Source organism: Pseudophryne corroboree, chromosome 4 (genome assembly GCF_028390025.1).
Source record: "Pseudophryne corroboree isolate aPseCor3 chromosome 4, aPseCor3.hap2, whole genome shotgun sequence".
NCBI lineage: Eukaryota > Metazoa > Chordata > Amphibia > Anura > Myobatrachidae > Pseudophryne > Pseudophryne corroboree.
In genome coordinates, this window is record NC_086447.1 from 565,723,652 (window position 1) to 565,749,413 (window position 25,762).

Genomic DNA, 25,762 nt, shown 5'->3' on the forward strand with positions numbered 1-25,762 from the left:
TTCACCTTGCGATCTGCACTAACTTTTCTTACGATTTTGAGTATATAGTCAAAATCTTAAGAAAAAAATCTCCATGTGTACACGGTGAGATAAATCTTTAAGATTTTTAAAGTTAGTGCATATCTCAAGGTGTTAGGCAGCTTGCCATACAGATTCAATCCTGATGCACACTCCCGTGGGTCTCAGTATCATAAGGCTAGATAGACAGTGAAGATTGACTTGCCTGCACAATCTAGTGTACTATCTTGTACAAAGTACAGTGTCAAAATCTGTACTATCCGAGCTGTGGGGGGAGTTCAAGGGAAATCACAGTAAAAATCAGTCATAGCAAGGATCTCACCGTGTGTATGCACCTCTAGTCTGGATTTTCAAATAAGAATCAAAAGGAAGGGGAGGGAGGGAGAAGAGGAACACCCCCCCCCATGTAATTTGGTAATCTGGACTGCACCCAGTAGATGTCTTCTATAAATTCCAAATATTTGAAGGCATTCTGGCAAGTTACTGTGCTTAACAGGTACACTGCAATACGCTATGCAGGCAAAACTTCCACAGTGCTCCACTCTCTCAAATCAATTCATGTAAACAAAAACTATTCCCATTTCATATTGTTTTGTACAGCATTCATCTTTTTAAATAACTCAATTTAAATAAATTTCTCATGATCTGTACGTTTGCCAATTGCTTTAACCAGTACGCAGTCTACAGCCACATGTAGACAGCTGCACACGTCTAGGGCAGTGTACTACAACCTCTGGGGTGGTGACTAGTACCTTTATGGTGCAGGAATTTCATTTACAGCCTACATGGCATAACTGCTCTGCATAACTTGCATTCCTTGAAGCAGACATTAAAATATGAAGTATAAATATGACCCATAATAAACACTATTGAATGATCGCATGCTTGCATAACTAGATACTTGTTAATCAAGTTTTATAGAAGTGTGGTGGCAGAATTGGGATGGCCTGAAGGGGAAGAGTGTATTTACAATTAATAGATTTGTTATTGAACCTCAACCCATTACGTGTGAGAAGCACAGCAGGAACATTCAGTAACTAGCATTAGCTGGGATCAAGGGGATTTGTAGGTATTTATATTATATATTTTAATTAAAACAAAACACATTTTATCTTCATCCACCTGGATATTTGCAGTGAATATTTGCAGGGGGCTACCATTTTGTGCTTCAGCATTGGCCTTGGTTCTAAGTGAACAGATAGTCTAAGTTCATAAATATTTGTAGTGAACAAACAGCAGCCTCCAATCACAGTACAAGACCAGAGCATTTATGTGTCAGTTAGACACCTAGCCAATGTTCTAGGACCCAATGTACACTAGGCAGGAATTATTAGCTTGTGAATTACAATACAATTGATTACGTCAGCCTATAGGAGCCAAGTGTTTAAGAGGCATGGCAGTGCTCACTTTACCCCTACCCAATTAGGATGAAAAAATGCCATGAGCAGACAGTTAGTGGCTGAGGTAGCACAAATATTGGGGTGCTCAAGTTCCCATAGCTCTGGTGGTTGTAAAATACCAGTTGTCAATGTACAACCATGCTTCAATGCAATACTGCTGTCATTAAGTGTAATGCCAACATTTCTATACCATTAAATTCCAACCAAAATGAAATGTTACACCAAACTAGAATAGTGCACTTTGCAGCTCTTTATTGACATTGGCAAATTAAAATAGAATAAATTAACAAGTATTTTTCTGAAAAAAAAAAAAAAAAGTTTTGTACAAAAATACTGTCAAAATTTCCTAAAAAGCTTTAAACACAGTAGTATTTTTTCCATGAACTAAATTAACTATTAGCACAGTGTCAAACATTTTATTGGGAGAAAAAAAAAATTTGTGAAATGTTTTACACTGATTACATTCCACCCTTATTGTCTTCTGTACATGGGTGAAATATACTTAAACGCAAGACAAAAATAAAAACTAAACAGTAGGACTTATCCTGATCCAGCAAGGCTTGGCCCATATTGTTAAAACTTCCAGTTAGCATAAAACCAACAAAAATTAAAAAGGGGCACAGCAATGCATAGATTAAATGAAGCAACATGGCAGCATTAGTGCAGCAATAGACCTGCTTTTAAGGTTCATGCAACCAACAATTGTATCTCATGTTGATGCAGTCCAACAAAAACTAAAAGGATTCATGTCAAAATACCATACACTGTCGACTCTAGAAAGGAGACAAACTGCTGAAACACCCTATCTGCAGGAAAAGTGGCTCAATTAACAAGGCAGTGGGAGAGGAAGAATAAAAAGGTGGGAATCAAAGAATATAGATATATATATTCTGTACAGATTAATAGTGAACTCTGGAAGCAAGATTCGGTGTCCATGGAGGAATGTTCAAAGTTTATTTTATTTTTTTGCATGATTTCCCTAACAGCTTACTCTATTCGGCTGTTGTTTGCAAACAAAGTCTGTCATAAAATCAAATTCGTTTTGTCCAAGCCAAAGCTCAGGTAGTTCTTTGATACGATCCAAACCCATTTCTATCACCAAGGACATTAGAACTTCCTCGTCTATGAAGTCAGTGTCTATAACACTAGGAGGCAGCATCGCTGCAGGGACGTGGCTGACTGAAGGAGGCATGCCAGTGCTGTGCTTTGGATTGCAGTCTCTAAAATGCTGGTTTGTCCCATTTATCTGATGATTTGCAGGATGCAAGTCCGGCATGTAGTGGTTGTGTTGGTAAGGATGATGTGTAAAATATTGGTTATTCAGCTTCTGGAGTTGCATGCTAGCAGTAAGCTGTGCTCCTTGATTTGTAACAGGCGGTCCCATGAACTGTGAGTTGTTAAATCTCGCTGCTGGTGCTATGCTGCCATTAGGATGCCCACCGTTTACATTCCCCGCTACCATGGTATGCCTAATACCAGTATTAGAGTTCATATTCCCTGCACCGTAGTGCATGTGTTCTCCCATCAGACTGTTAAAGGCATGTTGTTGTTGCTGCTGTTGCTGCTGATGGTGAGGATTGGGAAACTGACCCATTCCCATCCGGTGAGCAGGGTGGTGGTGAAGACCATTTGTTCCATCTGGAAAGCGGCCATGATTCATTGCCATGATATGGTCTGCCATTGCACACCTAGAAAAGGAGTACATAAATGTAAGATATGCAGCCTATGCAACTGAAAACAATGGATAGTGGACAATGACATAATCCAGAGAAACTAAGCAATCAGACTAATCAAGTGTCACTTTGTACAATCTGCTTAAATGTGATCTGAACCCACTCTTCACAGTGTAAATCTATATATTTGTCTAGAAACCCTTGTCCTCCTGCGCTCATTTCCTGCATTGTGTACTGTGCACTCTGCTGCTGATCACACATATACATTACAAGCCTTCCAAAGCCACTAGATCATTAGGAAATAATGTCCTAACATATTAACCATATCAGCAGAAATCCCCTGACAGATCTGACAAAGGCAATGGCACATAAGAGACTTTAAGAACACAATTATGCACTGACAGCAATACATTAATTAAGATCCAGTAATCCACAAGGCAGCCTATACCAAACCACACTGCACTGGCTTTACAATTGGATTTAGAAGTTTTAACACAGCAAATCGTAACCAAAGGAAAGCTCATGTTAATCTCAAACTATAATATCAAATAAGATGGGATCACACGAAGGAGTCACCATTCCCACTGTGAAAATACCGATTCCTTCAACCTACACCATGACAGATAAAAGAATATAAATATTGAACTTCGTACAGCAGGGAGTGAGGAAGAAACCAGTCAGCCAGGCTCTCAGGCAACAATGCAAACAAAGGTATTACATACATCATGCTCAAGTCGTGCCCATATGCTGCTGGGGCTGCAGCCTGGATGGCTGGCTTTCAGGGGCTCTGCTGGAACAATCCAGCAGTCCCCTACAGCCAGAGCTGCTTATTTCCCATAAACATGTCTGCCACAATTGAGAAGGACTTCAACTCCATTAAGAAAACGCAGCCAGAGGAGAGCTTATTGATAAAGAATCCAATTACCCAGCACTGTACACAGCTTACTTTGATAACTTACTCATCCAACAACCTGCACACATACGTTAACCCAGAACACACACATAAAGAACACATTTGAAGGATCAGCGCAACTTCCCCGTATAAAAATCTAAAAACAGAATAAACCGTATAATATATAATATAATATAATATAGAGGAGAGGGTGATAACGGCTTGCACCGATCCGCCACACCGTATAGAGCGATCAGCCAGAGAGATCGCTGCTCCCCGACCACCGCTGCCACAGGAAAGGTAACATGACTATTTAAACAACTTTTAGAATAGAGTGAATTATTTATCACGGCACCGATCGCCACAGCAACCACTGCCATCTGTCTTCCATCGCAGACTCCATGAGAGGGGAAAGAACCATCAGAACGAAGAGACAATGAGCCCAGCACTCGGGACCAGGAGATAAATAAATGCACGCTCACCCCTTGTGATTGATCCCAAAATGCTGATTGAAGAGGATCAGGGAGTAGATCCCAGCATATAGAAGGATTGAGTCGCTCTCCCTTTTGTACTCTTGTGGGTGACCCTGTAATGTGATCTTGCTGCAAAGCTGTAGCGTCCCTCACTCTTCAGCGAGAGGCATCGGGAACCGACTGGCCAACAATGAACTGTGTTTCTTCTTCCCAGCTTGTTAATATAGGATTGCAGAAGGGAGGAGCAATGGGGAGAGGGGGGTGAAAAAAAAAAGCCTAGCAGGCAACCACAAGTAAAACCTGGATTAAGGATAAACAGCCGGAGCTGGAAGAGATCCAGCAATCCTGATGCTGTCGCTTCTCTCCCAGTCTCTCTCTTTCTCTCTCTCTCCTCTCCGGGTGACACGTGTGTTTGATCACATGCAGTGTCCTCACACAGGCTGAGCTGCAGAGCTGCCACTAGGTGTCTTTATTTTCTTTTCATTGCTCCTTTGTAAGAAAAAAAAAACACACACACACACACACACACACACACACACACACACACACACACACACTATAAATTGATAGTGCTATTAGGCAATGGAGAATGAAAAGACAATGGTTTATTTATTTTTCTCAGAGCCTTAATCTATCTCAATGATGAATCAAACATTTACTCAAGTGGTTAACTTTATAAGGTTATGAGATAGATAAACAGAGGAATAGTTGTTTTTTTAATCTTTTTATATATAATTACAACATGCCTGTTTATTTAAATAAAGGGCATTTATAGATTTATAACTACCCATATATATGTATAATATAACATGTGCTTGTCCTAATGTTTCTCATGGAGATCAGTACAAGTGAGGCTGAAATGACTGTGTTGACATGCAGACATCACAGGGGGTTCTGCTGCCCAGAGCTATTACTTCAGCACATAGCAGTGCAGGGGTCACTCAGGCAGCTCTGTTTACTTACCTCGGTAGATTGCTTTAAATAAATGTAAGGTAATATCACTTGCAGGCTTACAGAAATGCATTCAATTTCTAACAAATGTTAATATTTAACTTCAACAGCACCCTAGTTTACATGCACTATATACCTAACAGGTCTCTGTGTATACATTCTTGCCATAGATGGCTCTTTTGTGCTTCTGCAGAAATGTGATCTTATTGTTACATAGTTATGTTGTATGAGTGCTTCCTGTATTACATATCATGGCTGGAAAATGAAATGTTTTTGGCTGCTGATTGCAGGTGGTCTAAATTCAACTCAGACAATCTTTAAATAAACATAATAATAAAGTATACAGCAAAGAGTATACACACATATGTATATACAGCATGCGTGGTCTGCAGTGCTTGCTTCTTGCTAAGTTTCAGCTTGGCCTCTCTGCAGTATTCTGGCATGAGGCGTCTGTGCTCTGTAAACAAAATCAGAGTCACAAGTCACCAGGATCCACCTCTTCCATACTCATTTACTGCCCTTCATCCGGGAGGTGGGGGTTGCAAGGCTGCCCATCCTCCCAAGTAAGCCACAACATTGCCTGACATATGGACACTGTTGTACTGTATGTTTAATGATCAAGTTGGCTAAGTAACAGGGGCATAATTAAACTGTTTTTTTTTTTACATTAACCCCTCCCCTGCCACTCAGTGCTGTTTCCTAATTGTTTTCATTACAGTAGTGACGCACCAAAGTTGTCACCGATCACATTTTACAAATGCATACCTCCCAACATGACCCTCTCCAGGAGGGACAAAATGCGCTGCTGGACTTTTCTCTTAATTTATAATTGCCATCACCTGTGTTGAACTACTTAATGTATAAGAAAGGTGTTTCTCCACAGGTGATGGAAATCATAAATTAAGATGGACGCATACCCTCCAACTGTACCTTTTTAATAGGTACAGTACCCAGGCCCGGCGACAGGGGGGGTCAAAGGGGACAACCCTCCCGGGCCCCGAGCTTCAGGGGGGGCCCCATCCAGGCCCGGCGCTACCCGCTCAGCGAAGGGATGCAGTGCAGGGAGGCGCTGGGACGGAGAGGCGCTCCCCCTGCTCTGCATTCCTTCCCTGCTGCGCCGTCCTGTCCCCACTGCTGCTGCTGCTGCTGCTGTGCCTGTATGACAGGCACTGGCAGCGGCGCTTGTAGCATTAAAATCCTCTTCCCTCCGCTCCCCTCCCCTCACCTGTGTGACAGGACAGCGCTGTGTATGGGACAAAAGGGGGCGGAGCTACATGGGACGGAAGGGCGGAGCTAAACGGGACGGAAGGGGGCGGAGCTACACAGACCAGGCTGCTATAGTGTACAGACTCAGAGGGAGACTGGCTTAGGTAAGTGAAGGGTGAGAGGGAAGTGTGTGTGTATTGTGTCTGTGTGTGTGTGTGGTATGTCTGTGTGCGTTTATGTGTGCTTTAAGGACGCTACTACTACAGGGGGGGCATTACGTGTAACGTCGCTACTAATGGGGGGGCCATTACGTGTAACAACGCTACTAATGGGGGGGGCATTACGTGTAACAACGCTACTACTAGGGGGGTCATTACGTATGAGGACGATACTACTACTTGGGGGGGCATTATGTATAGGATGCTACTATTACTTGGGGGGCATTACATATAACAATACTACTACTACTTGGGGGGCCTTACGTATAAGGACACTCCTACTACTGGGTGTGCACTATGTATAAGGATGCTACTACTACCGGGGGGGCATTATGCATAGGGATGCTACTACTACTGGGGTGCATTACATATAAGGACGCTACTACTACTTGTGGGGCATTACGTATAAGATGAATAAGATTGTGCTACATTGTGGCGTAATTTTGAATGGGGGTACTATTGTGTGGCTATGCCCCTTACTTGTGAGACCACACCCCTTTTCCCGGTGCGCGCCAAAGGAATATGGGAGGGCGCAAATTTATAGTTTGCAGGGGGGCGCCGAACACCCTAGCACCGGCCCTGTCCCCATCACTTGCTTGGTCTGGTTGGTCTTCGCTTTGTTGCCTTCATTATGATTGCGGCATGCCTCTCTGCCGCCCCGTCCCTGTCTGACGATCTGCTGCCGCTGCCGCTGAAGAGCCGGGCAGCAGAGCAGCAAACTCAGGCTACACTGACTGTGTGAGTCAGGGCTCCTTATAGCAGCTGCCCGCAGCACTACCTCTGTCCAACCCTGCTCCCTACGTGCCTGGATGGCACCCTCACAGCCCGTCATACTGTATACTATGTCAAGGTACTGCCATATTATTCTGTATAAATGTGTGTATGGTGAGTTCTATGTGTATATATATATATATATATATATATATATATACAAAAAATGTCCCTGGCACTCCGGACTTCCGTTCACCTTGCTCCGGTGCCCTCCCCTCAGATCTGCATCTGTGTATATGGTCCTTGTATGCCGCCCATACAAGGACCATATATATATATATATATATATATATATATATATATGTGTGTATATATATGTATAAATTATAATATATATACTGTATATTTTATATATATATATATATATATATATATACAGTATATGTGTGTGTGTGTGTGTGTGTGTGTGTGTGTGTATATATATATATATATATATATATATATAATTTTTTTACAGCGACTTTGTGCTTTATAAGGGGGGGGGGGAGTCAAGGCAGGGTGGGGGGCCCCGGAGAAATTGGTGTACCGGGCCCCAAGATTTCTCTTGCCGGCCCTGACAGTACCTTTTTTTCATGGTCTGTACCGATTTTTGCCTCTCCAAACTTCCATTGAAAGTATAGGAAAAGGGGCGTGTCCACGCCCCCTTTACACGCGGCCACGCCCCTTTTCCGGATTTGTACCGATTTTTCTGTGTAAAATGTTGGAGGGTATGTGGACGTCCAGGAGCAGAGCATTCTGTCCCTCCTGGAGAGGGTCATTTGGGAGGTATTCATTACCAGTTATTCATATAGTGCATACGTATTCCACAAATGTCATGTATCAGGTAACTTGTCTGTAATATTAAATCACTTTGTTGCACAGACATTCTGCGCTGTTCCAAAGTGCATGGATTTAATGTCAATATTTAGATTTTGCAAAGGCAATTAAAATAATATGCCCCCCCCCCCCCACAAAATAAGCAGATGTCAAGGCCGTGGAAGCTACAAGTGGACATTGCAGATGTAAGGGCCCTACACACTGGCCGACATGACTGCATGATATGAACGATCGTTCATTGATGAACGAGATAATGTTCATATCGTGCAGTGTGGAGGCTCCAGCGATGAACGATGCGCGGCCCCGCGCTCGTTCATCGCTGGTCTCCCGTTGGCTGTACATGCAGGCCAATATGGACGATCTCGGCCATATTTGCCTGCACTTCAATGCAGCCGGGTGACGGGGGGGAGTGAAGAAACCCCCCCCCCCCCGTCACTGCCCCCCCTGCGCCGGGTAGCTCGTCGGCCGCATCCGCTGTCGGGCAGCTCGGCGGCGGATCGGCAAGTGTGTAGGGCCTATAAGTCTCAGCAGCTAAAGGTGCAGTGAACTCCCTGAAGTTAGTATTTTGTTGCGCCCTCGCTCACACTCCCCCGTCCCCCGTGTGCTCCTCAGGGTCCATTTACTTGGCCTAAGAGCCATAAAAAATGTTAAATGCTTCTTTTTTTTTTTTAATAGAAACAGTCCATTTTGGAAATTGAGTTTAACCATCTAATAAACCCTAAGTATTACACATGAACCCTGTCACTCTGTGGGTTTTAACATGTTGACATTGCGCATATATTGCGACATGAGGTTGATGCATGTATGCAGGGAGTTAATAAACTCCGTCTGTGATGAGAGATTAATCTTACTTTGCAATACACACTGTGCTAAAAAGTACATTTAACAAACAAAACAAATTAGCCAACATTATGGGCACAAAGTATCCTTTTTGTGTTCATTAAATGCATTAATCAATAAAAAAAAGTCCATAAAACTGGACAGGTCCTCTAAAGTACATAATAGTTATAGGCACAATTCAACTTTTACATATGTTTGTAAATGGGCAGTGGGGGTAATTCCAAGTTGATCGCAGCAGGAACATTTTTAGCAGTTGGGCAAAACCATGTGCACTGCAGGGGGGGGGGGCAGATATAACATTTTCAGAGAGTTAGATTTGGGTAGGTTATTTTGTTTCTGTGCAGGGTAAATACTGGCTGCTTTATTTTTACACTGCAATTTAGATTGCAGATTGAACTCACCACACCCAAATCTATCTCTCTCTGCACATGTTATATCTGCTCCCCCTGCAGTGCACATGGTTTTGTCCAACTGCTAAAAAATTTCCTGCTGCGATCAACTTGGAATTACCCCCAGTATGGATGGTGTAATGGTTAGCATTACTGCCTCACAGCATTGAGGTCATGGGTTCGATTCCTACCATGGCCCTAATGGTGTGGCGTTTGTATATTCTCCCCGTACTTGCGTGGGTTTCCTCCGGGTGCTCAAATTTCCTCTCACAATCCAAAAATATACTGGTAGGTTAATTGGCTTCTGACAAAATTAACCCTAGCGTGAATGTGTCTGCATGTGGCAGGGAATATAAGCTCCACTGGGGCTGGGACTGATGTGAATGGCCAAATATTCCCTGTGAAGCGCTGCGGAATATGTGTGCGCCATATAAATAACTGGTAATAAAATAAATAAATGTTACTACACATTAACAGAGTATCAGATACTTGGAAAGGAAGTACATAGTGTCACCATTCTGCCAGCTAAGACCAGATACATGCTGCCTGGTTACATTTGCAGGTAGGTCAGATGTAATTATTACTACACATGTACCGTGCATCATTCTTCAGGTTTAATTACAGTGTAACTATGGAGCTTGTTTATTTCATATTAGTGTGGCTCTAAATTGCTGATTTGCCAATAATAAAGCCATGTATCCATTGGCCTTTGATGTACTGTACTTTTAAAAATGCAAGTTCATTCATATATGTTTATATTTGATATGTACTTGTTTTACTTACCTTCGGGAGGTGGGTGTTACTTCTTTACCTCAATGTAGTTTACTAGGATTAAAAATAGTTAATGGAGTAGGCTGCATTTGATAAACTACAAGCAACATTGCAAGTGGGTGTGGAGTCAGTGGAAAAAAATAGTTTCCATTTTCAGACCTGTTTTCTTATGCTGTACTAGTAGTGTACAGCTCACAGTGACACCAATGGATATGATGCCTTTTCCCTACTAGTGAGGATATTTCGGTTTGATGATTGTTCTGCTGCTTTTCCTGGGTATTCAGATGTTTCACGTTTACCTTTTACAACGCTAAGCCATTGCCATTATGGAAGTCAGGTGCACATGTAAGATTTCTAGAAAGGGGTTTGCTTCGTTTGCAAGTGGTAGATATTCAAGTGTGTGTGGCCAGCCCAAGAACTTGGCATAATTAGCACATAACAAGCTCCCTCATTCAAAGCACTGTATATGTATGTCACACAGACATATACTGTACAGGGCCAGTGATAACAGTAAGCTGTTACATGTGGTAGTAGGGCCAGCTGGAAAGTGTATGTAATACAGTATTAATAATTAACACTATATATTGTCTGTGGTATGTGTTGCATGGGAGAGAGTGTAGAAAACAAACGTTGTGTATCAAACTTATTTATCTCATATAAATAACATAAGTTGTCAGCAGGGACGTTTTAACAGAGGAGGGGACCCCTGTGCAGACTCCGGGTGGGCTCCCTTCTCAGTACGGCACAGTAGTCTCCAGCATCGTGCCGGTGTCTACTGCGCATGTGCATGTCTCCGGAAACATGTGCATGCACAGTGGCCATTTTGGCTGTGATTTTTGCTGCAGCGCCCGCCACTGGAATCCGGAGAGATAAGTATTAAAATATTGGTGCAATGTGGGCGGTGCACCCATTATAAAAACGCCAATGGTGGTCAGTAAATGATTAAACATCTCACAATAAATATGCATACATAAAGTATCCAGTAGGGGACAAATGAGCTTTCTAAGGACACATTCTCCCCCCTCATATTAAGATGTCTGTCTCTTCTTGCTGGAAGCTGCTCTCTGGACCAATGTAATGATTGAATGCCCAGATACACATGCACAGCAGAACTGGTAGGAGAAGCTGCCATCACTGGGCATGTGCTGCCCAGCATCTGTCCCCCTTCCTCTCTGTCCAGCATCTGTCTCCCCCCTCTCTCTGCCCAGTATCTGTCTCACCTCCTCTCTCTGCCCAACATCTGATGGGTAACACCCCCCCCCCACCCTTCCCACTCAGTCTGGTTGTTCCCCAATTATTCTGTCCAGCATCTGGCTGTGCTACCTTTTATCTACTCAGCATCTGGCTGTCCCACACTTTTTCTACCCAGCATCTGTCTTCCCTCTATCTCTACCCAGCATCTGGCTGTCTAACTCCTCTCTTTGTCTCCTTTTACCCCATCGATCATATCTATGCTCCATCCTTTTTCCACCATCTTTCAACAACACCCAGGTTACCCTTGTTCCCCTCACAACCCGCTGTTCCTCTTACTTTTCATCTTCTTCCACCTCACCTTTCTTATTCCTCTTCTGCTCTCTTCACACCTTACATTCTTCCTCCTCCTCTTCTTCTGAAGTTAACAAAGCCTTGGTGGCTCAGTGGCTGCCTACCAGAAACAACATGGACAAAAGGAAGACCAATATCATAGGTCACACCGCCACTCTACGTCCTGCTTGCACAGTGCTCTGGAGTGGAGTCTGCACTCTGCACTGATGCTGCAGCCACTACTGGACTGTTGATTCCGATGCCGCTCACACTGCAGCTGAGGTCAGGGAGGGACTGGGAGCTTCTCTCTCTCATCTTCTTCAGTGAACTGACATGTCAGGTAAGTCTTCTGTAGAGGGCTGGGACAATTACTGTGGTTTTTTTTTCCAGGGGGGGACAATGTGTTTTATTTTTTTCCAGTGGGGGACAATGTGTGTACTAATTGTTGAAAAAAAACCTTTTAGGGACCAATTTATTAAAATTTGCTACCAACTCCTGAAAATAATGATTCCTTATTGCCGAAATTTGCAGCAATAAGGAATATTTATTTGCCCAGATGTATGATTAGTAAGTCACCGTGAAAGGGCTCAGATGGGAGCCAGTCCCGGCTACCATTGGACAGTAATGTGATTGCAATGCAGTCACATTACTTCCTTTTTGCCCCCTCAGCTGAGCTACTGCCCATGTACCGCCGGACACCAGGGGGAAGGGATCACCACCATTTATTTTGCCTTCAGGCACCTGGTATGAACTGAAGCCCCTGGGCACAGCGTACGCACCTATGCAATGGACAGCCGTTCTCCCGATAGTTTATATATTGTCTACATTGATAATGATAACATATTAAAATAATAATTACATTTCAGTATGTGTCATAGTAACTTTAAATATGAAAGTATCCTTAAATATGAAACCATGACAACGTGTTTAGTCAGCATACTCATTGTAGTAGATTTACTAAAACTTCTAAAACAGACATGTGGTGGTGTTGCTCATAGCAACCAATCATAATATGTCTATCATCTTTTAGGAGTAGGATGCAATGGAGAAATGATAACTAGAATTTGATTGGTGTCTATGGACAACACCATAACATTTCATTTTTAGTAGCTTCAGTAAATCTACGCTATTGTTTCTGACACAAGCAGTATCAGCCTCTCTACACATGTTGTTTTTTATGTGTATTGTGAGTGTAGCATCATGTGTAGAAGGAATTATTAATACCTGTAAAGGAATACATCTGATGTGCATAAGAATACTGTTCCAGACCATAACCAGGGGTGCCGATGGCTCGTCCGGGCCCTGGTAATGAGAGGCGGGTTGTATGGAGGAATTGTGGCCAGACCCAGCTTATTCCAAAATATTTAGAAATAGAACTTCTGTGTGGTCACATACCGCCCAGCGGGTGCGCTCGTGTGAACCGGTTGGTGGCAGCGTGGGCGAGCGGGTGAGCGGTCGCTATCGCTCCTCTTCCTTTCATCATGCAGGGAGAGAGGACTGACATCCCCAGCACACAGCAGTGTGTGCCATGTGCTGTACTGGGGAGAGAAGCTACTGCAGCAGCAGTTAGTCCTCTTTCCCTGCCCGAAGTGGTGCAGCTGTCAGTATTGGGGAAGGGGAGGACAGTGGGATCCTCCAATGGGCCAGGCCCAGGTGAAGAGTACCCGCTTCCCCCCTATGTGCCATTGACCATAACCACTGTATTTTCTTATACTATGGTCCATGATAGTGTTCACTATAAATGACATGTATATTTCCACTGGCAGTGCTCTCCATTCCCAGCTTTATATGTCCATAGGTGCAAGTCCAGTTTCTACCTATGGGAAGTGACTCCATGGAAACACTTTGTACAACCAATTCCTGGGTTCGGATTCCAAATGGATGTGCACATGCTAGAAAAAAGTAATAGTCAATACAAAGTCCAGCCTATTATAATTTTAGGACCATTCTATCTATCTATCTATCTATCTATCTATCTATCTATCTATCTATCTATCTATCTATCTATCTATCTTTCTATCTATCTATCAATTCAAATGTACCGTTTCTAATATTGTTCTCATTGAAACCTCACTTAACCACTTGCTTGGCATGGTCAATCAGATGCGACCATGCCTGCAAGTGCTTTATCTGACCTGATCGCACAGGATGCGACCAGTCAGATAAACAGTGTTAGCAGCGGCAGGGAAGGGAAACTTCTCTCCGCTGCCGAGGCCTCTGCCTCCCTGCACTCTCCCCCACTGATTGCTGTACTGCCGATCACTGCTGATCGGTCAGCACGGCAGGACCCCACCCAATGCAGCGGCTGCAGACAATAGCAGCCACTGAGGAGTTTAAATTAACCCCCCCCCCCCCCAAACCACTCCTAGACCCCCCCCCCCTTCATACCTGGAGGCTGTTCCGGCTTTCAAAATAAAAGCTGCGATGTTTCCGATGTTCCCGATCAATGTTTTTTTAAACTAAGATCATTTTGGATAGGGTTAAATTAATGTTCTTCATCTAATTCACTCATAACCCCCCCCCCCCAACAATTTCGGAGTGGTTTTTGAGGGGGGAAAAATTGTCAGTTAAGTGGTTAAATTATTGAACAGCAATGAGAGTAATATGACTTTATCTCAAGTGTCACAGATTATTTCTTCTTATTGAATTGTAGTAAATGCATTTTCTCCATAAAAATTGCAAAATGAGACCTAATAAAGAATGATTAAGACCATTAAGCTGATTTTGGAAGATTACATTAACTATGAGGGAAATGTATTAAGAGGGAGCTTTGGATTTGAATTGCACATTTTGGGGTGCTGGTCTGGGGTAGGGTGGGAACTGATTTCCCAGGTCAGCTGCTGAGGGAGACTCCCTTTGCAGTGCTACCGATTTGCTGTACAATCAGTACTGGGCGGTGTACTGAATAGGTGACACTACAGAGGGAGAGTGATCGGAGCCTCCATCAATGAGCGTGTATAGCATCTGTCAGCAGTATCGGACTGGGGCATGAAAGGCCTACCACGAAATGCAGTGGCAAGGACCCAAGTCTAAAAGGTGTGGACAGCCCACACAAAGGGACTTGGCTAACCATTAGAGAGGACATAGCCTGCAAAGAAGAGGGCCCCTTCGTAAAGGAGGGGACATGTGTGTTAGGACCACCTTCTCTGTTTTGCAGAGACAAACAAAGTCTCCAGGTTTGTTCCTGGTTCTGCTCCACCAAGTTACTGACCCCATAGTACAGTAAAAATCTATACTTTGAATGCATAGTATAACCCTTAGAGGATGGGGTGGGTTCCTCCAGGGATTTTCTGTGTGGCCAGTCCGCCATGATGTTGCTGCTCACCCTGTGCTCAGCCCGTTGCTTCTGTCCCCATGACCAGCTCAATGCCAGCTCCACTTTGTAGCACCATCTTACGATATGGCTCTACTGGGTGAGAATGAGTGCAGTGTCCAATACGTTGTCAAGCAGTAAGGGTACCTTTGAGCAACCATTGGCCTTCCATGACATCCTGGGGAAGGACTAAATCAGGTGCTGCTCAGGTTCAGTGACCGCTAAATCGGTGACGACCCCTGGGCCTCACAACAGACCCATCAAGGACTGGTAACCCAGCCGGGCATTCAGCAGCAGCAGGCCTGCGGCTAGAGCCATACTAGCAGCAGTCTTGCATGACTTCAAGAACCGGGAGTATGACACTGTCAGCTGCAGCAGTTTTTAAAAATGTTTTTGGGAGGAGGCATGGCCATGCTGCCTAGATTTGACCATGCCCCCAGTACCCGAGTTCATGTGAGCTCTGACAGCCCTGTACATATGCAGTCCCCAGGACTATGGGGACTGCAAAAATGGCAAATGTATCAAGCTCTTGCCTCCAGATAGCTTACTCCTATCTTTTGATGGCGGAAGCCATTGAAGCTAATACTCTATGTCCACTTGCATGAGCAAGTGGTCCAAATCCAGAAATAAATTGATAACATAAGCTTACAAGGGTAAAAGTCATATCCTTTATGAGATAAAATAATAATATACAACTATTGATTTTTTTTTTTAAACATCTAGATCTGGAACACAGCTTGTAAACAAAATAGGAGTGCGAGAATGCAACTCATCTACAGTCGTCTAAGAATACCAAGATACGCCAAATTCTTCCGGTGGAAGGGGCACAATTGTACGGATTCCACCCTTAATGCCATCTTGAAATGTTAAGTCACAACAAATAGTGATGTGCAAATTTATTGACATATAGTGTCACATCAGATGCTGCAACTGTGTCAGGTACATCATGTAAGGGTGTAGTATGTTACGCGCGCCACGCTATCTATTCTCCCTCCAGGGGGGTCGTGGACCCCCAAGAGGGAGAAAAGCTGTAGGTTTGCCGGCGGTCGGGATTCCGGCGCCGGTATGCTGGTCGTCGGGAGCCCGGCCACCGGCAAACTGAAGACCACCCTCATGTACTTGTGTTCAGTTTTTGTATTAGCCACCATACAAATCTAGTACTGTTATTAGCACATTTGGGTTTTACTTTGACTACAAGAGTCATAAGGCAGCTGTGTGATCATTTGCATTGTAAAGACTTCCATTATTTGATTGGCCTCTATAACAGTACCCTCAAGCATCCAGTTTACATTAAAATATCATAAAAGAAAAGCAAAAACATGGGCTGAACAGCAGAGCTTGGAGAGCAGAAACAATTGGTTTAGTCTATAAAAGTGGATTTAAATATAATTTAACATTAGTGTAAAAGTATTACAAAATTGTATAAAAGAGTTTTGTGCTTGAAAAATGCTATGAAAACATGGGCGTCTGATTTTTCATGTCCCCTTAAACCAGGGACGGGGAACCTTCAGGCCTCCAGCTGTTGTTGGACTACACTTCCCAGCATGCCCAGCAGCAGTTTTAGCATGGCTAAATAGCAAAACTGTAGCAAGGCATGCTGGTATGTGTAGTTCAGCAACAGCTGGAAGGCCACAGGTTCCCCACCCCTGCCTTACACTGTTGTTAAAGTCTCTATTGTGCTATTTTATAAATCATTAAAAATAGTTTCTAAAGTATAAAAATGTTTTGCATAAATGTGGTATAAGGAGTATTTCAGAGTTTACTACATTTTCCTAATACTTGCACACAACTCATTTTCCTTTTGGAGTGTTTTATTTCACTTATTGTTTTGTTTCTCTGTTGGTCGGGGAGGGGGATTTTTAAAATAGTTTTGTGTGGAGTTATTGTGATTTGAATTCAGATCCCTTTGGTTTATTTGATTGCAGTCATCAAAGTGGAGTACAGTGGTGTTTTGTACAGATGTTTTGCTAGAATATATTAAACATGAATTTATTATATATGGTAATATGTTATGAATTTATGGGGATTACATATGCTTTACCGGTGGACAGGATTCCAGCTGTCAATATCCTGACAGAATGCTGGCAGCTGGGCGAGCACTAAAGGGCCCTACACACCTAGCGATTGGCCGCCGAGGTGCCCAACGGCTGATATGGCCGGCGGGTGACCCAGCGGCGGGGGGGAGGTGACGGGGGAGTGAATTTTTTTCACTCCTCCCATCACCCGGCTCCATAGCACTGCATGCTAATATGGACGAGATTGTCCATATTGGCTTGCATGTTTAAACGATCCGGCACCAACAATGAACGATCGCGGGGCCGCGCATCGTTCATCATTGGTGCATACACACTGAAAGATATGAACGATATCTCGTTCATTAATGTACGAGATCGTTCATATCTTTAAGTGAAATCGCTAAGTGTGTAGGGCCTATAAGAGTCCCCTTGCAGGCTCACTGCACTCGCCACGCTGCGCTCACCACAGGATGTGTTCCCACTCTGTGGGTGTCGTGGACACCCATGAGTGGGAATAACCCTGGTGCGCCGGGATTCCAGTATTGTCGGCTGTTGGGATTTCGGCGTTGGTCTCCTGTACGCTGGAATCCCAACAGCCGTAATCCCAAAGCCGAAATTTTGACTGCAACCCAATTTATAGCACCCACCTACTTCTAAAGAATAAGCCACAATGACAAAGGAAAACATTTATTTACCGGACAAATATAATAATGTGCTAATCTTTTGGCTTTATCAAGTTGTTATTCTTATAACAGTATATAATCAGAAAAATGTCCCATTCCTGCTGCTTAGCCTCTTTAACCATATAGCAACAGGTGCTTAGATAAAAATCTTAGGTGTTCAATTAATGTGCTACAGTCAAGACACTATCATAGCCCAAAGGGCAAATTGCCAATACCACCCAAACTAAAGAAATGTTTTCATAAATATTATTTTATTATATAGACCTTTAAACATTGTTAAACTTTAATACATTAAATATGCTGTTAATATATCATTACTGTATATAATACACAAGGCAGACTTCATGCAAACTGCTTCCATTACTCATAATTGTGACACCGATGATTTACATGAATGTTAGTACTGCTAAATTATAAAGTTACATATTAAAGTAATACAGTTGGATAGGACTGGCCTGGACTCTGGCTAGATAAGAGATAACGCTGCCTCTGATAATCCAATGTTCAGGTTTGTTGCACCTCAGAACACTTTACAGATCACAAATAAAAGTAAATGATTATATTAATGGAACGTCTGTCTGTCTGTCTGTCTGTCTGTCTGTCTGTCTGTCTGTCTGTCTGTCTGTCTGTCTGTCTGTCTATTTTTATAGCTGCTAAGTGTGGTTGCAAAGTTATAATGATATGATAACATACCTCCCAACATGACCCTCTTCAGGAGGGACAGAATGCTCTGCTCCTGGACTTTCCAATTAATTTATTGTTGCCCTCACCTGCGCTGAAACACCTTTCCTATCCATTAACCTCTTCAACACAGGTGATGGCAATCATACATTAAGAGAAAAGTCCAGAAGCAGAGCATTCTGTCCCTCCTGGGAGGGTCATGTTGGGAGGTATGTGATAATAAACTTATATACACAACATTAAAAAAAGTCAATTTCTTGAATAATAATCAAACGTTCTAGATAAAAGCACAAACATTGTGTTGCATAATGTATGCTTGGAGAGGTTCTGTTACACTACACAATACTTTAAATGGCTAATATAACTACATATGCCATTACTCAATGTTATATTACACTGTAACTGCTTGTGTGCCAAGCTGCCCATGTGCTATCATTTAGTAATCTCCGGCCTAAGCAAATCGCTGTTGGTGGATGATTCTGTTGGTGCTTGTTACACGTTCCTTCCATGACAAGTGACTGTTGTTCTAATAAGCTGTAGTATGTTTCCTATTACACATCTAGGGGGGTCATTCCGAGTTGATCACTAGCTGCCGTTGTTCGTTGCGTAGCGATCATTCAAAAAAACGGCAAAACTACGCATGCATATGGGCCACAATGGCGTACGGGTACAAAGGGCATCATTGTTTTGCACTGCTTCTAGTGACGATTCCATTCGCACAGCCGATCGCAAGGAGATTGACAGGAAGTGGGAGTTTATGGGTGTCAACTGACCGTTTTCTGGGTGTATTTGGAAAAACGCAGGCGTGTCCAGGCGTTTGCAGGGCGGGTGTCTGACGTCAATTCCGGGACCTTCGTCGCAGCATTTATCGCACAGAATAAGTAACTACAGGGCTGGTCTTGTTTTACACAAAATGTGTTTGCAGCCGCTCTGCTGCACAGGCTTTCGCACTCTTGCAAAGTGAAAATACACTCCCCCGTGGGCGGCGACTATGCGTTTGCATGGCTGCTAAAAGTAGCCAGCTAATGATCAACTCGGAATGAGGGCCTATATATACATGTATAATAAATATACATATGTAAATATAAATATACATATAAAAATAAATATACATGTATAATAAATGTGCTGATAAATTTTCTTATTTGTTTATAAATGGAAGGCACACAACTATAGCAAATGGCTCTCCACTTACCGGAGGGAGCTGGTAACCTTTAGACCAGTGTTTCTCAACCTTTTGTCCACAAGGCACACTAACAGTCCAGGTTTTAGTGACATCCATGCTTGAGCACGGATGGTTTGCTCAAAATAACTAAGCTACTAATTAAGTTACCTGTGCTCAATTATGTTTATCCTCTTGCTTAGTGTGTGATATGATGTCATTATGTTTCCATTACTATTTGTTTCTCTGACGTCCTAGTGGATGCTGGGAACTCCGTAAGGACCATGGGGAATAGCGGCTCCGCAGGAGACTGGGCACAACTAAAGAAAGCTTTAGGTCACCTGGTGTGCACTGGCTCCTCCCACTATGACCCTCCTCCAAGCCTCAGTTAGATTTTGTGCCCGGCCGAGGTTGGATGCACACTAGGGGCTCTCCTGAGCTTCTAGAAAGAAAGTATAGAATTAGGTTTTTTATTTTCAGTGAGACCTGCTGGCAACAGGCTCACTGCAGCGAGGGACTAAGGGGAGAAGAAGCGAACCTGCCTGCTTGCAGCCAGCTTGGGCTTCTTAGGCTACTGGACACCATTAGCTCCAGAGGGATCGACCGCAGGCCCAGCCTTGGTGTTCGGTCCCGGAGCCGCGCCGCCGTCCCCCTTACAGAGCCAGAAGCAAGAAGAGGTCCGGAAAATCGGCGGCAGAAGACATCAGTCTTCACCAAGGTAGCGCACAGCACTGCAGCTGTGCGCCATTGCTCCTCATACACACTTCACACTCCGGTCACTGAGGGTGCAGGGCGCTTGGGGGGGGCGCCCTGAGCAGCAATAAAAACACCTTGGCTGGCAAAAATACCACAATATATAGCCCCAGAGGCTATATATGTGGTAAATACCCCTGCCAGAATCCAGAAAAAAGCGGGAGAAAAGTCCGCGAAAAAGGGGCGGAGCTATCTCCCTCAGACACACTGGCGCCATTTTCTCTTCACAGTGCAGCTGGAAGAAAGCTCCCCAGGCTCTCCCCTGTAGTTTTCAGGCTCAAAGGGTTAAAAAGAGAGGGGGGGGGCACTAAATTTAGGCGCAATATTATATATACAAGCAGCTATTGGGGAAATTTCACTCAGTTATAGTGTTAATCCCCACATTATATAGCGCTCTGGTGTGTGCTGGCATACTCTCTCTCTGTCTCCCCAAAGGGCTTTGTGGGGTCCTGTCCTCAGTCAGAGCATTCCCTGTGTGTGTGCGGTGTGTCGGTACAGCTGTGTCTACATGTTTAATGAGGAGGCTTATATGGTGACGGAGCAGATGCCGATAAATGTGATGTCGCCCCCTGTGGGGCCGACACCAGAGTGGATGGTTAGGTGAAAGGTATTAACCGACAGTGTCAACTCCTTACATAAAAGGGTGGATGACGTAACAGCTGTGGGACAGCCGGCTTCTCAGTCCGCGCCTGCCCAGGCGTCTCAAAGACCATCAGGGGCTCAAAAACGCCCGCTCACTCAGATGGCAGACACAGATGTCGACACGGAGTCTGACTCCAGTGTCGACAAGGTTGAGACATATACACAATCCACTAGGAACATCCGTGACTTGATCCCGGCAATAAAAAATGTGTTACACATTTCTGACATTAACCCAAGTACCACTAAAAAAGGATTTTATGTTTGGGGAGAAAAAGCAGGCAGTGTTTTGTTCCCCCATCAGATGAATGAATGAAGTGTGTGAAAAGCGTGGGTTCCCCCCGATAAGAAACTGGTAATTTCTAAAAAGTTACTGATGGCGTACCCTTTCCCGCCAGAGGATAAGTTACGCTGGGAGATATCCCCTAGGGTGGATAAGGCGCTCACACGGTTGTCAAAAAAGGGTGGCACTGCCGTTTTAGGAACGGCCACTTTGAAGGTACCTGTTGATAAAAAGCAGGAGGCTATCCTGAAGTCTGTATTTACACACTCAGGTGCTAGACTGAGACCTGCAGATCGTGCTGCTGCAGCGTGGTCGGTGACCCTGTCAAACATGAGAACATATTAAAGACGTCGTCTTATATATGAGGGATGCACAGAGGGATATTTTGCCGGCTGGCATCCAAAATGAATGTAATGTCCATTCTGTCAGGAGGGTATTAGAGACCTGTCACTGGACAGGTGATGCTGACTTTAAAAGGCGCATAGAGATTCTGCCTTATAAGGGTGAGGAATTATTTGGGGATGGTCTCTGGGACCTCGTATCCATTACCTCAGGTTTCCTCACAGACTAAGAAAGCACTGTATTATCAGGTAAAGTCCTTTCGGCTTCAGAAAAGCAAGCGGGTCAAAGGCGCTTCCTTTCTGTACAGAGACATGGGAAGAGGGAAAAAGCTGCACCAGTCAGCCTGTTCCCAGAATCAAAATTCTTCTCTCGCTTCCTCTGAGTCCACAGCATGACGCGGGGGCTCCACAGGTGTAGCCAGGTACGGTGGGGGGCCGTCTCAAAAATTTCAGCGATCAGTGGGTTCGCTCACAGGTGGATCCCTGTTTCATTCAAGTAGTATTTCAGGGGTACAAGCTGGAATTCGAGATGTCTCCCCCCCGCCGTTTCCTCAAATATGCCTTGCCGACAACTCCCTCAGGCAGGGAGGCTGCGCTAGAGGCAATTAATAAGCTGTATTCCCAGCAGGTAATACTCAAGGTGCCCCTACTTCAACAAGGACGGGGTTACTATTCCACACGGTTTGGGGTACCGAAACCGCATGGTTCGGTGGGACCCATTTTATATTTAAAATCCTTGAACACATACATAAAAAAATTCAAGTTCAAGATGGAATCGCTCAGGGCGGTTATTGCAAGCCTGGACGAGGGGGATTACATGGGATCCCGGGACATCAAGGATGCTTACCTGCATGTCCCCATTTACCATCCTCGCCAGGAGTACCTCAGATTTGTGGTACAGGATTACCATTACCAAGTCCAGACACTGCCGTTTGGACTGTACATGGCACCGAGGGTGTTTACCAAGGTAATGGCCGAAATGATAATACTCCTTCGACAAAAGGGAGTTTTAATTATCCCGTACTTGGACAATCTCCTTATAAGGGCAAGGTCCAAGGAGCAGTTGCTAGTCGGGGTAGCACTATTTTGGAAAGTGCTACAACAGCACGGTTGGATTCTAAACAGTCCAAAGTCACAGCTGGTTCCTACGACACGTCTACTGTTCCTGGGGATGGTTCTGGACACAGAACAGAAATAAGTGTTTCTCCCGGAGGAGAAAGCCAAGGAGCTGTCATCTCTAGTCAGAGACCTCCTGAAGCCAAAACAGGTATCGGTGCATCATTGCACGCGAGTCCTGGGAAAAATGGTAGCTTCCTACGAAGCAATCCCATTCGGCAGGTTCCATGCAAGAACTTTTCAGTGAGACCTGTTGGACAAGTGGTCCGGATCACAGCTTCAGATGCATCGGCTGATAACCTTGTCTTCAAGGACCAGGGTATCTCTACTGTGGTGGTTGCAGAGTGCCCATCTTCAAGAGGGCCGCAGGTTCGGCATACAGGACTAGGTCCTAGTGACCATGGATGCCAGCCTATGAGGCTGGGGGGCAGTCACACAGGGAAGAAACTTCCAGGGACTTTGGTCAAGTCAGGTGACTTTCCTACACATAAATATTCTGGAACTGAGGGCCATTTACAATGCCCTGAGTCAGGCAAGGCCTCTGCTTCAAAACCAGCCGGTACTGATCCAATCAGACAACATCACGGCAGTCGCCCATGTAAACCAACGGGGCGGCACAAGAAGCAGGATGGCGATGGCAGAAGCCACAAGGATTCTCCGATGGGCGGAAAATCATGTGTTAACACTGTCAGCAGTGTTCATTCCTGGAGTGGACGACTGGGAAGCAGATCTTCTCAGCAGACACGACCTCCACCCGGGAGAGTGGGGATTTCATCCAGAAGTCTTCCAAAGGATTGTACACCATTGGGAAAGGCCACAGGTGGACATGATGGCGTCCCGCCTCAACAAAAAGCTATAAAAGATATTGCGCCAGGTCAAAGGACCCTCAGGCGATAGCTGTGGACGCTCTGGTAACACCGTGGGTGTACCAGTCGGTTTATGTGTTCCCCCCTCTGCCTCTCATACAAAAGGTACTGAGAATAATAGGAAGGCGAGGAGTAAGAACGATACTCGTGGTTCCGGATTGGCCAAGAAGAGCTTGGTACCCAGAATTTCAAGAAATTATATCAGAGGACCCATGGCCTCTGCCGCTCAGACAGGACCTGCGGCAGCAGGGGCCCTGTCTGTTCCAAGACTTACCGCGGCTACGTTTTGACGGCATGGCGGTTGAACGCCGGATCCTAAAGGAAAAGGGCATTCCGGAGGAAGTCATTCCTACGCTGATTCAAGCCAGGAAAGATGTAACTGCAAAACATTATCACCGCATATGGCGAAAATATGTTGCTTGGTGTGAGGCCAAGAAAGGCACCAACAGAGGAATTTCAACTAGGTCGATTTCTGCATTTCCTACAAGCAGGAGTGTCTATGGGCCTAAAATTAGGCTCCATTAAGGTACAGATCTCGGCTCTGTCGATTTTCTTCCAGAAAGAACTAGCTTCAGTACCTGAAGTTCAGACATTGTAAAAGGAGTGCTGCATATTCAGCCCCCGGTTGTGCCTCCAGTGGCACCTTGGGTTCTCAACGTGGTGTTGAGTTTCTTAAAATCACATTGGTGTGAGCCACTAAAAACAGTGGATCTAAAATATCTCACGCGGAAAGTGGTCATGTTATTGGCCTTGGCTTCGGCCAGGCGTGTATCAGAATTGGCGGCTTTGTCATATAAAAGTCCTTATCTGATTTTCCATCTGGATAGGGCAGAATTGAGGACTCGTCCCCAGTTTCTCCCTAAGGTGATATCAGCTTTCCACTTGAACCAACCTATTGTAGTGCCTGCGGCTACTAGGGACTTGGAGGATTCCAAGTTACTGGACGTAGTCAGGGCCTTGAAAAATTATGTTTCCAGGACGGCTAGAGTCAGGAGAACTGACTCGCTGTTTATCCTGTATGCACCCAGCAAACTGGGTGCTCCTGCTTCTAAGCAGACTATTGCTCGCTGGATTTGTAGCACAATTCAGCTGGCGCATTCTGCGGCTGGGCTACCGCAGACAAAATCTGTAAAAGCCCATTCCACAAGGAAAGTGGGCTCATCTTGGGCAGCTGCCCGAGGGGTCTCGGCTTTCCAACTTTGCCGAGCTGCAACTTGGTCAGGGGCAAACACGTTTGCTAAATTCTACAAAATTGATACCCTGGCTGAGGAGGACCTGGAGTTCTCTCATTCGGTGCTGCAGAGTCATCCGCACTCTCCCGCCCATTTGGGAGCTTTGGTATAATCCCCATGGTCCTTACGGAGTTCCCAGCATCCACTAGGACGTCAGAGAAAATAAGGTTTTACTCACCGGTAAATCTATTTCTCGTAGTCCGTAGTGGATGCTGGGCGCCCATCCCAAGTGCGGATTGTCTGCAATACTTGTATATAGTTATTGCCTAACTAAAGGGTTATTGTTGAGCCATCTGTTGAGAGGCTCAATTATATTCATACTGTTAACTGGGTATAGTATCACGAGTTATACGGTGTGATTGGTGTGGCTGGTATGAGTCTTACCCGGGATTCAAAATCCTTCCTTATTATGTCGGCTCGTCCGGGCACAGTGTCCTAACTGAGGCTTGGAGGAGGGTCATAGTGGGAGGAGCCAGTGCACACCAGGTGACCTAAAGCTTTCTTTAGTTGTGCCCAGTCTCCTGCGGAGCCGCTATTCCCCATGGTCCTTACGGAGTTCCCAGCATCCACTACGGACTACGAGAAATAGATTTACCGGTGAGTCAAATCTTATTTTCTGTTGGTTATTGTGCACCATTGGCTTGGACTCTGAAAATGTTTGTGTGCGATGTCTATATGAAAATAGGATTTTAATACCTACCGGTAAATCCTTTTCTCTTAGTCCATAGAGGATGCT

At 44.6% G+C, this 25,762-nt stretch overlaps 1 protein-coding gene across 1 annotated transcript; it reads right to left on the reverse strand.

Moving 5' to 3' along the window:
- Positions 1–1,653: 1,653 nt before the first annotated feature.
- CITED2 (Cbp/p300 interacting transactivator with Glu/Asp rich carboxy-terminal domain 2) lies at positions 1,654–4,660 on the reverse strand. Its single transcript, XM_063917450.1, has 2 exons — positions 4,466–4,660; positions 1,654–3,106 (listed from the first exon to the last, which is right to left on the reverse strand). The coding sequence occupies exon 2, from the start codon at positions 3,097–3,099 to the stop codon at positions 2,398–2,400; it is 702 nt and encodes a 233-aa protein (XP_063773520.1). The 5' UTR covers positions 3,100–3,106; positions 4,466–4,660; the 3' UTR covers positions 1,654–2,397.
- Between the last annotated feature and the right edge of the window lie 21,102 nt (positions 4,661–25,762).

Excerpts from the sequence above, each read along its gene's own strand:
- CITED2 (XM_063917450.1), bottom strand. The coding sequence starts at position 3,099 with ATGGCAGACCATATCATGGCAATGAATCATGGCCGCTTTCCAGATGGA.